We start from the raw sequence: 12,909 nt of genomic DNA, 5'->3' as shown, positions 1-12,909 counted from the left end.
AATTCGTTCCAAGTTAATATTGTTCTAAGAGCTTTAAAAATGTCCACTGACAACAGCTGTTCTCAAACTTTTTGGTCTCAGAACCCCTTTTACATGCTTAAAAATTATTCAGACCCACAAAGAGCTTTTGTTTGTGTGAGTTATATTTATCTATATTTACCATACTAAAAAGTACACCTCAAAGTTTAAAAATATTTATTTACTAATTCATTTAGAAATAATGATAAACCCATTATACGCCTACATAAATAAAATTTTTATGAAAAATAACTATATTCCAAAACAAAAAATAAATTTAATTAGAAAAATGGCACTGTTTTACATGTTTGCAAATCTCTTTAAGGTCTGGCTTAACAGAAGGCAGCTGGATTCTCATATCTGGTTCTGCATTCAATCTGTTACAATATCACACATGTAGCTTTTGAAAAACTCCAATATAACTTGTGAAAAATGAGAATGAAAATAGCAAATACTGTCTCAGATTTTTATGAAAATAGTTTTGATTTCACAGGCCCCTGAAAGAGTCCTGTGGATACACAGGGGTATACAAACCATTTTGAGAACTACTTACTTACATCAATCCTATGTGGCAAATGTAAAAACTGAGGCACAGAGAGAATAAATCAATTACAGTCACAAAGCTAGGAATGAACCCAGAAAGTCTGATTCCAATCCCCAGGGTTGCCCCTCAGAGCCAGGAGGAAAGCAGCAGGGGCCCATTTCATAATGTTTTACGCAATGATTAAAAAAAAACCCACTGGCTGCCTGGCAGTCACAATACCAGACCTCCACTCCACCTAATGTGCTAAAATTTCAAATTAAATCTTTTAATTCATGCCAAGCAGAGGTAAGGGGTGCTGGTCTGCCCTTCAAGGGAAACAGCATCACTTGAAGGATCAAGCACATTAGGGCAGGAATAGCCAAATGCCCTGGAAGCTTCTCAAGAACAGCTGTCTCTTCCAAACCGAGCTATTATGTCTGTCTCTGGAACTCTTACCCCATTCAGACCCCTCCTTACACCATTCAATCTACACAGAATACTGCCTTCAATTCTTAATTAAAATGTTCAAAAAGAAGAGTAATAAAGAGACTAGTTCTATCAGATAGTAAAGCATACTATAAATTGATAGCAATTAATATAGGACTGTCCTAGTATATATGATCAGGAGGTAAGGCAATAGACCAGAACACATAGCCTAAATTAGACTCAATTATAGAAAATGCAGTACATTATAAAGTGGATCTAATAATTCAAGAAGTAAATAAACTGAACTGTTTAGCAATTTGAAAAAAAATCTATTTAGACCTTCACTTTTAATCATATGCCAAAATAAATTCTAGCTAGATGAACTGTTTTTACAAATAGAGGAGCCTGCTGAGGCTGGGCAAGGCAGGACCAGACCTTATTCAGCACTGCATTCCCAGGCCTCTTCCAGGGCTGCGGCACAGCTGCCCCAAAGAGAAGAAACTAATTTGAGTTTCAACTCTGTGGCTAGTCTATTATTCGATCTTGGGCAAGTCATTGTGCTTCTTGGTCCTTAATTTCTGATTTATAAAGAGTGGATAGTAATCATACCTGCAGCATGAGAACACTCACTGTAAACTTTAAAGTGCTATACAAATTAGCAAAAGGCGTATAGAAACTGCATTCATCCATGTTCCTACCACTCAGATACGCTTAGCATTAATATTTTAGTGCTAAAAACAATGCCAATTTTCTTAGTAATTTTATTTTATAAAGTAGACATTTTAAGAACATACACTTTTCCTCGGGGCCTCAGTACAATTATTTTAATTCTGAATGGGTAAAAGATGCAACCCCTAAACATGTTTATTTCCCCTGAATTGGCCCTTCTATCAAAAAAAGGCCTGGGGCTTCCCTGGTGGCGCAGCGGTTGAGAATTTGCCTGCTAATGCAGGGGACACGGGTTCGAGCCCTGGTCTGGGAGGATCCCACATGCCGCGGAGCAGCTGGGCCCGTGAGCCACAACTACTGAGCCTGAACTTCGCAACGAGAGGCCGCGATAGTAAGAGGCCCGCACACCGCGATGAAGAGTGGCCCCCGCTTGCCACAACTAGAGAAAGCCCTCACACAGAAACGAAGACCCAACACAGCAAAAAAAAAAAAAAAAAAAAAAAAGGCCTGGCATCACTGCTCTAAGGGATTTGGGAAATTTTCTCTTCACTGCTACTTTCAGGAAGCCTCAAAGCAGGAGATGAGCCCATGAAATCCATGAAGGGTGGGGTGGAGGGGAGCAGGGAGGGAAGGGGCGACACAGCCCAGCAAGACACCGAATTAGAGAAACGCTGACATGACCTTAAGCAAACTATTTACCTTCTCCTAGTCTCCAAAAACTGGAGATGCCAACCCTTACTGTACCAATAAAAAGACTAAAATGAGGTAATGTACACAAAAACCCTTAGCACCCAACGATAGGTGGACATCAGAGAGCAAGGCTTGAGTAAATGCTGGTTTCCCTTCTCTGTTCCCCCTCTCTTTCATAAAGCTATCCTGGTTCTTCTTGCACTTCCCTGACTTCTCTGACAATACCTCTCCTCTCCTTCCCCAGGAGAACCCTTCCACTCCAGTGAGAGGTCTGAGGTAAAGGCACATGCCATCCATATATTTATTCAAATTGCAGGCAAGAGTCGCAAGCTCCCCACCCCATCCCAAACCCTATCAACCACCACTACTGTCCCACCCGGTTTCCCGCTAGGATATTCACACTGCGGAGTGTCATTCACAATGCATGCAGTGAGGCTGGCGCCACTTCGAGCTGTGCAGTGCTCAGCCCTGCACTTTACCCTCACACTTCCCTGGCAATGGCTGAGCCAAGCCTCCCACAAGGCCGACTACAGTTGCAGTGCTGGAAGTTAACTCCACTCTCTACCTTATCCACTGCAGTAAAGCCCATGAACATAGTTGAGTACCAAACAAAACTTTGTAAGGTGTTACTATAAAGTAATGAAACTGACTGCACTTATCACTCTCCTTTCCTGTAATCACACCTTGTACCTTCAGGTGTGAGAAACTAAGGAATACATATACAGTCAGCCCTCCGTATCCATGGGTTCCATATCCAAAGATTCAACCATCCACAGATCTAAAATACTGGGAGAAAAAACCCCAGAAAGTTCCAAAAGCAAAATCTGAATTTGCCACATGCCACAGGCAACTATTTACATAGCATTTACACTGTATTAGGTACTATAAGTAATCAGAGATGATTTAAAATATATGGGAGGGACTTCCTGGTGGCGCAGTGGTTAAGAGTCTGCCTGCCACTGCAGGGGACACAGGTTCGCACCCTGGTCCGGGAAGATCCCACATGCTGCGGAGCAACTAAGCCCAAGTGCCACAACTACTGAGCCCGCGCTCTAGAGCCCGTGAGCCACAACTACTGAGCCCACGTGCCACAACTACTGAAGCCCACACACCTACAGCCTGTGCTCTGCAACAAGAGAAGCCATCACAATGAGAAGCTCATGCACCACAACAAAGAGTAGCCCCCGCTCACCACAACTAGAGGAAGCCCGCGTGCAGCAACGAAGACCCAATGCAGCCATAAACAAACAAATTCATATATAAAAAAATAAAATATACAGAAGGATGTAGGTAGGTAATATGCAAATTCTATGCCACTTTTTATAAGGGGTTTGAGCATCCCTAGATTTTGATATCCTCGAAGGGTGAGGGGTTGGGGGTGAGTCAGGGAGGAGTCGGGGTGTGCCTTGGAACCAATCCTTTGTAGATACCGAGGGACGATCGTAGCTACAATTTGTCATACATAAAACCTCCTATTGTTCATTCAGTTTAGCTCAAATTTAAAGCACTTAGTCCTGGGAGTTCCCTGGCAGTCCAGTGATTATGACTCTGCACTTTCACTGCCGAGGGGCTGGGTTCAATCCCTGGTCGGGCAATTAAGATCCCACAAGCCACGCGGGGGGCAAAAAAAAGCACTTAGTCACTTCCAACTGTTTTCTTGGCCTCTGTACTACTAGTTTCTGACTCTTGAGATTGTGATCCCATCAAATACTCCTCATTCAGCTTGGTCTCCTGGAACAATGGTTTCATTGCCTTTCTTTGATGTACATATGTGGCATAGATTCTACAGCTTCTGTTTTATGCATGTATAATCTCCTCTACCTTTTTGCCTCTTCTTTTTTCACACTATTCTTTGTCTCCTGTCCTCCATTCTAGATCTACCAGTATTCATGTCTTTTTCTCATCTTTTTATGTTCTTTTGTTTTGGTTCTTTTGGTTATTTTACTCAAGGAGTGTATCATGTTTAAGTATTATTAATCCTTCTTTGTAATATCATGTTCATAGCTTGATTATACATAGCTATGTATTTTATTTTTTTAAATTTATTTATTTAATTCATTTATTTTTGGCTGTGTTGGGTCTTCATTGCTGCGCATGGGCTTTCTCTAGTTGCAGTGAGCAGGGGCTAGTCTTCCTTGCAGTGTGTGTGCTTCTCACTGCAGTGGCTTCTCTTGTTGCAGAGCATGGGCTCTAGGCACGTGGGCTTCAGTAATGTGGCTCACAGGGTCTAAGAGCACAGGCTTAGCTGCTCCGCAGCATGTGGGATCTTCCCGGACCAGGGATCAAACCCGTGTCCCTTTCAATGGCAAGTGGATCCTTAACCACTGAGCCACCAGGGAAGTCCCCATACCTATGTACTTTAAAAGCAAATTCTATTCATTCACTCAACAAATATATACTGAGTGCCAACTATGTGTCTAGTACTAAAGCTATAGTAGAGTTAGCCTCATTCACAGAATTTAGTCTGTAGGTTAGAATAGGCAATGTGGATATATATTCTTTCCACCAGATTATGAAGAATAATAAACAGTATAGATCCAAAGCAACAGATAGAAAAGACCTTTTACAGGGTACAGAAAAATAAGTTCTTTAAATAGCATAATAAGTCCAAAGAAAGTAAAAAGAAGAGAATGAACCCTCCTCTACTTTACAAGTTGTATCAGCAATTTAGAATTAGAAGAAAACATTTCCAAACCTCACATCCACTGTATTATTTGACTCATGGTCAAATACTTCAAAAGCTTCTTTGATTTTTTTGTGAAATTCTGCTACTGCTATCTCTGCAAAAGAAAAAGCAAATAAAAATTATTTTTTTAACTTTAACTTCAAAACAAAAATTTCAATAACTAGAAATTCTAGGAAAGAAGAACATGGCAGAACTCCTTCCTAATATTTTTTATTGGGGGGGTGGGGAGAGGCTCTGTAGGAGAATGTCTTTACGCAGAGGAGAGGCATGCTGAACTCTTTAAGAGTGAAATGTTATGATGTTTGCAATTTACCTTTCTCCCCGCTTCCCAATATTCTTTTTTTTTTTTTTTTTTGCGGTACGCGGGCCTCTCACTGCCGTGGCCTCCCCCGTTGCGGAGCACAGGCTACGGACATGCAGGCTCAGCGGCCATAGCTCACGGGCCCAGCCGCTCCGCGGCACGTGGGATCTTCCCGGACCGGGGCACGAACCCGTGTCCCCTGCATCGCCAGGCGGACTCTCAACCACTGTGCCACCCAGGAAGCCTCCCAATATTCTTAATGTATCATTTGGCATGTTTAACTTCCTCTAGAGATCTCAAAGACGGAGTTTTTAAAACAACTTTTTTACTGAGGCATAATACACAAACAAGAAAGTACCAAAGGTGCACTTATCTCAAGTATACAGCTTACTGAGTTTTTATATATGTATATAGTCACAGAGCTGAACTACCACCCAGATCAAGATATAGAACATTTCCAGCACCAGCCTATCTTCCATCTCAGTTTGGGTAGATCCTAGCCTGAGAAGCAGAAGGAATCCAGTGCCACAGATATTGTGTTTCTCTAGTGTGTCCACCTGTCTTGCTTTACTCTATGCTTGAGGAGGATGGAAATTGGGGAGTGGGAGGCATACAAAAGCAACATGTTACACTCGCTCAAAAAACTTTCAAACTGGGCTTCCCTGGTGGCGCAGTGGTTGAGAGTCCGCCTGCCAATGCAGGGGACGTGGGTTCGTGCCCCGGTCCGGGAGGATCCCACATGCCGCGGAGCGGCTGGGCCCATGGGCCATGGATGCTGGGCCTGCGCGTCCGGAGCCTGTGCTCCGCAACAGGAGAGGCCACAGCGGTGAGAGGCCAGCGTACCGCAAAAAAAAAAAAAAAAAAACTTTCAAACTAGTTTTGAAACTAAAACTTACTTAGATGAAACAATTAAAACGTCATTTATTCAGTAAATATTGATTGAGTACCTACTATGTACTACACACTATTCTAAGTGCTACAGTTAGAGCAAGGAACAAAATAGACAAAAATTCCTGCCTCCGTGGAGCTATTTTGTGCGTGGTGGAGGAGATACATAAGCTTATACACACTTGGTAAAATACACAGTAAGTCAAATGGTGCTAGAAAATATAAAGCAGGGAAGGGACATGGGTGCTGGCAATGTGGGTAGGGGCGAATGGGATGGGATGGTGGTTTGGGAAGGCCTACCTAAGTGATAAGGTGACATCTGCACAGACCAGAAGGAGGAGAAAGAGCCAGCCTTGTGAATATCAGCAGGAAGAGTTTTTAGCCATAGAGAACAAGAAAGGCAGAATGGTAGGAAATAAGGTCAGAAAGGTATGAGTTTGAGGGTGGGGACAGATTCTATAAGGGCTCTGCAGGCTACTTTAAGGACGGTGTCTTGTACTTTGAAAGAGGTGAGAAACCACTGGAGGGTTCTAAGCAGCGAAGTGACATGGTCTGGCTTCTATTCACTTTGGCTATTATGTTAAGAATACCCTGGAAAGGAACAAGGGTGGAAGAAAAGAGACCAGTTAGGAGGATATTGCTATATTCTATTTTTTTTTGGTACGCAGGCCTCTCACTGTTGTGGCCTCTCCCGTTGCGGAGCACAGGCTCCGAACGCGCAGGCTCTGCGGCCATGGCTCACGGGCCCAGCCGCTCCACGGCATGTGGGATCTTCCCGGACCGGGGCACGAACCCGCGTCCCCTGCATCGGCAGGCGGACTCTCAACCACTGCGCCACCAGGGAAGCCCTGCTATATTCTAGATGAGAGAATATTGTACTTACTATTTGAAAAACAAATAGCTTTTCTAGAAAAAGTGGAAAGAGAGAGATTAAGTATGAGTTTAGATATTTTAATTATAAATATATTCCCTTTACCCTAACATAACCACTAACATAACATTTTGCTGTATTTTCCTTTCTTCGTACACAACCTTTTATAACTACCATTCATTCTCCTAACTACTTCACTGAAATGTTTTATTTTTCCAGGTTGCAACATAACCTTCAATTCTGAACAGTACCAAAGGAATGTAACAATTTATTGATAATGTTAATTTTTCTTTATTATAATAAATAACATGGCAGCAAACTTCTACTAGTTTAATAAGCAAATAAATGTTATCTCATTATTTAAATTTACAGCTCTTTGCTTACAAGTAAGTCTAAATAATGATCCTTTATGCTTGTTTACCACCTCTATTTTCTGTTATGAATTGTCTGTTCATGTTCTCTGCTCATCCCTACTGCGATCTTCTGTTTTTTCTTAACAATTTGTATGAGCTCTTTAAATAATAAAGACTTAACCCTATGTCATGATTACTGAAAACAATTTTCCAGGTCAGTTGTTTTCATTTGTTTTCCTAAAATGAAAACAGTTCCATCTCCTTTATGATCACCAAAATCACACATGATTCCTGAAGAAAAAAAAAAAGGAAAGAAGTTTAGACTAAGTAAAAACCACTTCAAATCCTACCAAGCAGAGTTAACTACTCTTAATGTTGTCCTCTAATCTAATTTTTCACTCAACAATAAACTATGAGCATCTTTTTATTCTCAAAAAAAACTTATTACATTATCATTTTTAGTGGCTGATATTCCATTATAGAACTTTATCATAATTTATTAAACCAACTCCCTAATTGTAGACATTTAAGTAGTTCCCAACTTTTTTGTTTTTACAATAATTCTTGAGTGAACCATTCTTCCCAATTCGTCTTTGTGCATTTGTCTTATTATCTCACTGAAATACAATAAGTTGAATTTGTGTTAGATATTGGGAAGGCTCTTATTAGTCTTAATAGTACCGTGGGAAAATCTCACTGGTTATAATACTGCCATTGCACAAAGCTGATGTTTGCTTTTTAAATTTAAGATTATTTTTTAAGTACATTATCTTTTATTTTTATTTTAGTCACATCTGTTAAGATTTCTTCTCATCCTTTAAAGTTTAGAAACATATCCTTTGAAAGGACCACCAAAAGAGGGAGAAAATCATCCTTTTTCTATAGGTTTGGTGAATACTCAATTCTATTTTCTTCTACAATTTAAAAATACACTTACTCTTAAATCCATTTGAAAGTTATTTTGTCATGATTCAAAGTGAAAGATTAATTTCTAATCTTATTTTAGTAATTTCTAATTTACTAAGCACTTGAGTTCTTTCCTCCTACTTTATAATGTGTTATAATCCTCTATGTGATGGAGACTAGTTCTATTGATTGTCTATTCTATCAATTCCATTCTGAATTGCATTTCTAGTCTTACACCATTACCATCCTATTTTACTTATTACCACTGTTATTGGTCTTCTTTTTAGGAATGTTCTTTAATATTCTCACCCGTGTATTCTTCCGAATGAAATTTAGAAATCCAAATAAAATTTAGAAATTCCAAATAAAACACCATTGGGAGTTTTATTGCATATTGCAATGAAGCTATATGCCGAGAAAGAATTAACATTTTAAAATAGTTTTCGGACTTCCCTGGTGGCGCAGTGGTTAAGAATCTGCCTGCCAATGCAGGGGACACGGGTTCGAACCCTGGTCCAGGAAGATCTCACATGCCATGGAGCAACTAAGCCCGTGCATCACAACTACTGAGCCTGCGCTCTGAAGCCCACGTGCCACAACTACTGAGCCCGCGTGCCACAACTGCTGAAGCCTGAGCACCTGGAGCCTGTGCTCTGCAGCAGAAGAGGCCACCATGGTGGGAGGCCCGTGCACCACAGCAAAAAGTAGCCCCCGCTCGCCACAACTAGAGAAATCCCGTGCGCAGCAACAAAGACCCAACATATCCAAAAATTAAAATAAATAAAAATTTTAAAAGTCTTTGAGACATTCTAAAGAAACTTGTTAACTTTAATGCAGCATTTTCCAAATTTACTGGATCATGGAATCTCCTTTTTCCAATTGTCATCTGTCAGGAATAAATAATGCTTTAATTGACATTTGGAACTTCCCTAACTCAGGAATCCTCACCCACTGGACACAGGTATGATGTGAATGGATTACAGGGGCATCCGAAAATACTGATGCTCTCATTTCTCAGTGTGGCCAGGTCGAGGTTGGGCAGCAAAACGCAACTATTCCAGGGCTTCCTAGCAGGAGGCTCAAAGCAGTACAGGATCTGATGGCAAGCCCCTTGGTCACACAGGTGGCAAGCACAGCAAATGCTATCAGGTACCCACTGCTCCACACTTGCCATGAAGGCGATCTACCACATGGGCTCCTATTTCAGAAGCCAGAAATCAAATGCACCACTGCTTGTCACGGACAAGGAATCCATGGAGCCACTGGAATAGTTCGTGTTCCACATGCCCATGGAACATAATATACAATCCAGTGTTGAGACTGAGGAGGCTTGTGGCTCTAAGAAACAGCCCCCAATCCTTATCTTCACATATATTGGCTAATTCTATCCCTGTACAGCTGATGGGCCCTTTTAGTATCAGCCAAGCCTGCATCATGGCTCTAACAACACATACATGTTATATAAATTAAATCTTCACCATTATTTTTAAATAACTGATATGAGAAAGTTCAACTGGATTAAAAAACCATTTGCATTATATCACAAAATTTTCTAAGTTATATTTATTAATTAAAGGAGGAGTTTTTGACAGAAACAAACTCACAGACATAGAGAACAAACTAGTAACTAGTGGTTATCAGTGGGGAGAGGGAAAAGGTGAGGGGTGAGACAGGGCTATGAGGTTGAGAGACACAAACTACTATGTATAAAATAAATAAGCAACAAGGATATATTATACAGCACAGGGAAATATGCCATTATTTTGTAATAACTTTAAATGGAGTATAATCCATAAACACTGAATCACTATGTTGTACACCTGAAACTAATGTAATATTTTAAATCAACTACACTTCAATTTGAAAAGGATACATTTTTGAGATTATAAATATAATTTCAACTGTTTTAAATTTTTTAGTGGTTGAGAAAAATACTTTTACATTTTTACATAAAGTTTCCCATTGGTAATAAACTATCAAAAATTGAGGAGCGGGCTTCCCTGGTGGCGCAGTGGTTGAGAATCTGCCTGCTAATGCAGGGGACACGGGTTCGAGCCCTGGTCTGGGAAGATCCCACATGCCGCAGAGCAACTAGGCCCGTGAGCCACAACTACTGAGCCTGTGCATCTGGAGCCTGTGCGCCGCAACAAGAGAGGCCGCGATAGTGAGAGGCCCGTGCACCGCGATGAAGAGTGGCCCCCGCTTGCCACAACTAGAGAAAGCCCTCACACAGAAACAAAGACCCAACACAGCAAAAATAAATAAATTAATTAATAAACTCCTACCCCCAACATCTTCTTAAAAAAAAAAAAAAATTGAGGAGCTTGGGCTTCCTTGGTGGCGCAGTGGTTGAGAGTCCGCCTGCTGATGTAGGGGACACGGGTTCGTGCCCTGGTCCGGGAGGATCCCACATGCCGTGGAGCGGCTGGGCCCGTGAGCCATTGCCGCTGGGCCTGCGTGTCCGGAGCCTGTGCTCCGCAACGGGAGAGGCCACAACAGTGAGAGGCCCGCATACCGAAAAAAAAAAAAAATTGAGGAGCTTATATTTAAAAATCTGATCAGGAATTGAAAACAGTCATCCCTCGAATCCACAGGGAGATTGGTTCCAGGACCCACGATACCAAAATCCGAGGACACTCAAGTTCCTTATATAAAATGGCATAGTATTTGCATATAACCTACACACATCCTCCCATATATGCTAAATCACCTCTAGATTACTTATAATATCTAATACAATGTAAATGCTATATAAGTAGTTGCTGGGCACACTGCAAATTCAAGTTTGAATCTGAAATTGAAAGCTTCGTGTTGTAAACATCTCTATACCCATCACCTGTATCAAACTATGACTAATATTTTGCTGTTTTTTGCTTCTTCCCTATGTCTCTGTCTCTAAGTAAATTGCAGACATTACAATTATTCATCCCTAAATACTTCAACACGCATCTCCTAAAAATAAGGACATCCTCCTACGTAACCCCAATATAATTATGACATCCTTAAAAATTAACAAAAATTCACTAAAATCATCTAATATCTATTCAATATATAAATTTCTAAATTGTACCATAATGTCTTTTTTATAGTTATTTTTTCAACTTACACTCTAATTAAAGTTTCTGTACTACATTTGGTTTTAATATTTTTTGGTCTCTTTTAAACTACCACAGTCCTTCATCCTTCCCTAGTCTCCTATCCCCCTATGAAATTAGCTTGTGGAAGAGACCAGGCTATGCAATGTCTTATAAAATGTCCTACATTCTGGACTTGTCTGATAGCAGTTCTTGTTTCACCTTCATGTTAAAAAACTACTTCTCCATTAAGTTTCATTCCTTCAGGACATATCACCTGCTACGCCTTCTCACTGCTGTCTTTTACTGATTCTCTGATCACTTTCCTCCAAATTTATCACCCCAACTAATTCAGTTTCCAACAACCCATCCTCACAGTTCCATTTGATCATCAACACCTTTTGATTCCACTTATTAAATCTTTTAAAATCTGTCTCCCTCCTTCCATTTCCACTGCCACTGCTTAAGTTTAGACCTTCATCACTTCTGAACTGGATTTTAACACAGTCACTTCCTGTCTTTTTGCCTTTAGTCTCCTTTCCCTCCATTCCCATTCCATCCTTCAAACCATAGTCCACATTTTGATAGAATGAGCTTTCTAAAACAAAACTTTGCTCATATGACTTCCTGATTTAAAATCTTTCAATGGTTCCCAAGTTCTTTAAAAAAAAAACATTCAGTCTCCTTAATCAGGTACACAAATCCCTTTACAACCTTGCCCCCTTTTTATCGCAAAAATGCCATTTCTCAGAACGTTCCCATACAGATTCTCCACCTTGAAAATCTTTGTAGTTTTTCAATTAATATGCTTTTTCATTGTCATTGTGATTGATAGTCTGTCTGTAGGGAACAGTCCTCTCCTTTTTCTGGGCTAATTCTACTCATCATTCAAGGCAGTTTAAGAGTAACACACACCTTTCTGAAGGCTACTCTCATCCTCTTTTTCGACTAGGTACCCTCCTATGTAATCATGTAGCATCCATGGATATCTCTATTATAATATTATATCAAACTATGTTGTAATCAGTGGTTTACTTATTTGTCTCCCCTTCCATACTTGTAAACACCTTGAGAACAACTTTGACACCGCCTGGAACATACTAAAATCTCAATAAATGCTTACTAAATAGTTACTCATTGCATGTGAGATAATCCATATCCCATTTGTTATGACAATTCACAATTTCCCTTTTTGGTGTTTTATTGGGTATTAACAGAATTATATTTATTTCCTTCATATAATGAAACTAGGTAACATTTAAGTTTTTTTCTATGTTATAGAACAATTTGTGTAACAAGAGAATTATCTGTTGGGTAAGAAATTGGCAAGGAAAGAATTAAGGTAGTATAACAAAATGACAGACAGTAAAATGCAGTGGTTGACAAATTCAGCAATATATTAAAAGGATAACACATCATGACCAAGTGGGATTTATTCCAGGGAAACAAGATTGGTTCAACATACAAAAATCAATCAAAGTTACATACCACTTTAATAGAATGA

General features: G+C 40.2%; 1 protein-coding gene across 1 annotated transcript in view; it reads right to left on the bottom strand.

Annotated features, from left to right (window-relative positions):
* The window catches only part of EFCAB2 (EF-hand calcium binding domain 2), a 146,504-nt gene that overhangs the window by 73,191 nt on the left and 60,404 nt on the right, over positions 1-12,909 (bottom strand). Inside the window, exon 2 of the mRNA XM_004284522.4 lies at positions 5,022-5,106. Within this exon, the coding sequence (XP_004284570.1) occupies positions 5,022-5,106 (85 nt within the window). The remainder of the gene's footprint in view (positions 1-5,021; positions 5,107-12,909) is intronic.

The sequence above is a fragment of the Orcinus orca genome, chromosome 1 (genome assembly GCF_937001465.1).
Source record: "Orcinus orca chromosome 1, mOrcOrc1.1, whole genome shotgun sequence".
NCBI classification, from domain to species: domain Eukaryota; kingdom Metazoa; phylum Chordata; class Mammalia; order Artiodactyla; family Delphinidae; genus Orcinus; species Orcinus orca.
The sequence above is the reverse complement of the archived record's forward strand: the minus strand, read 5'-3'. Positions and strand labels throughout refer to the sequence as shown.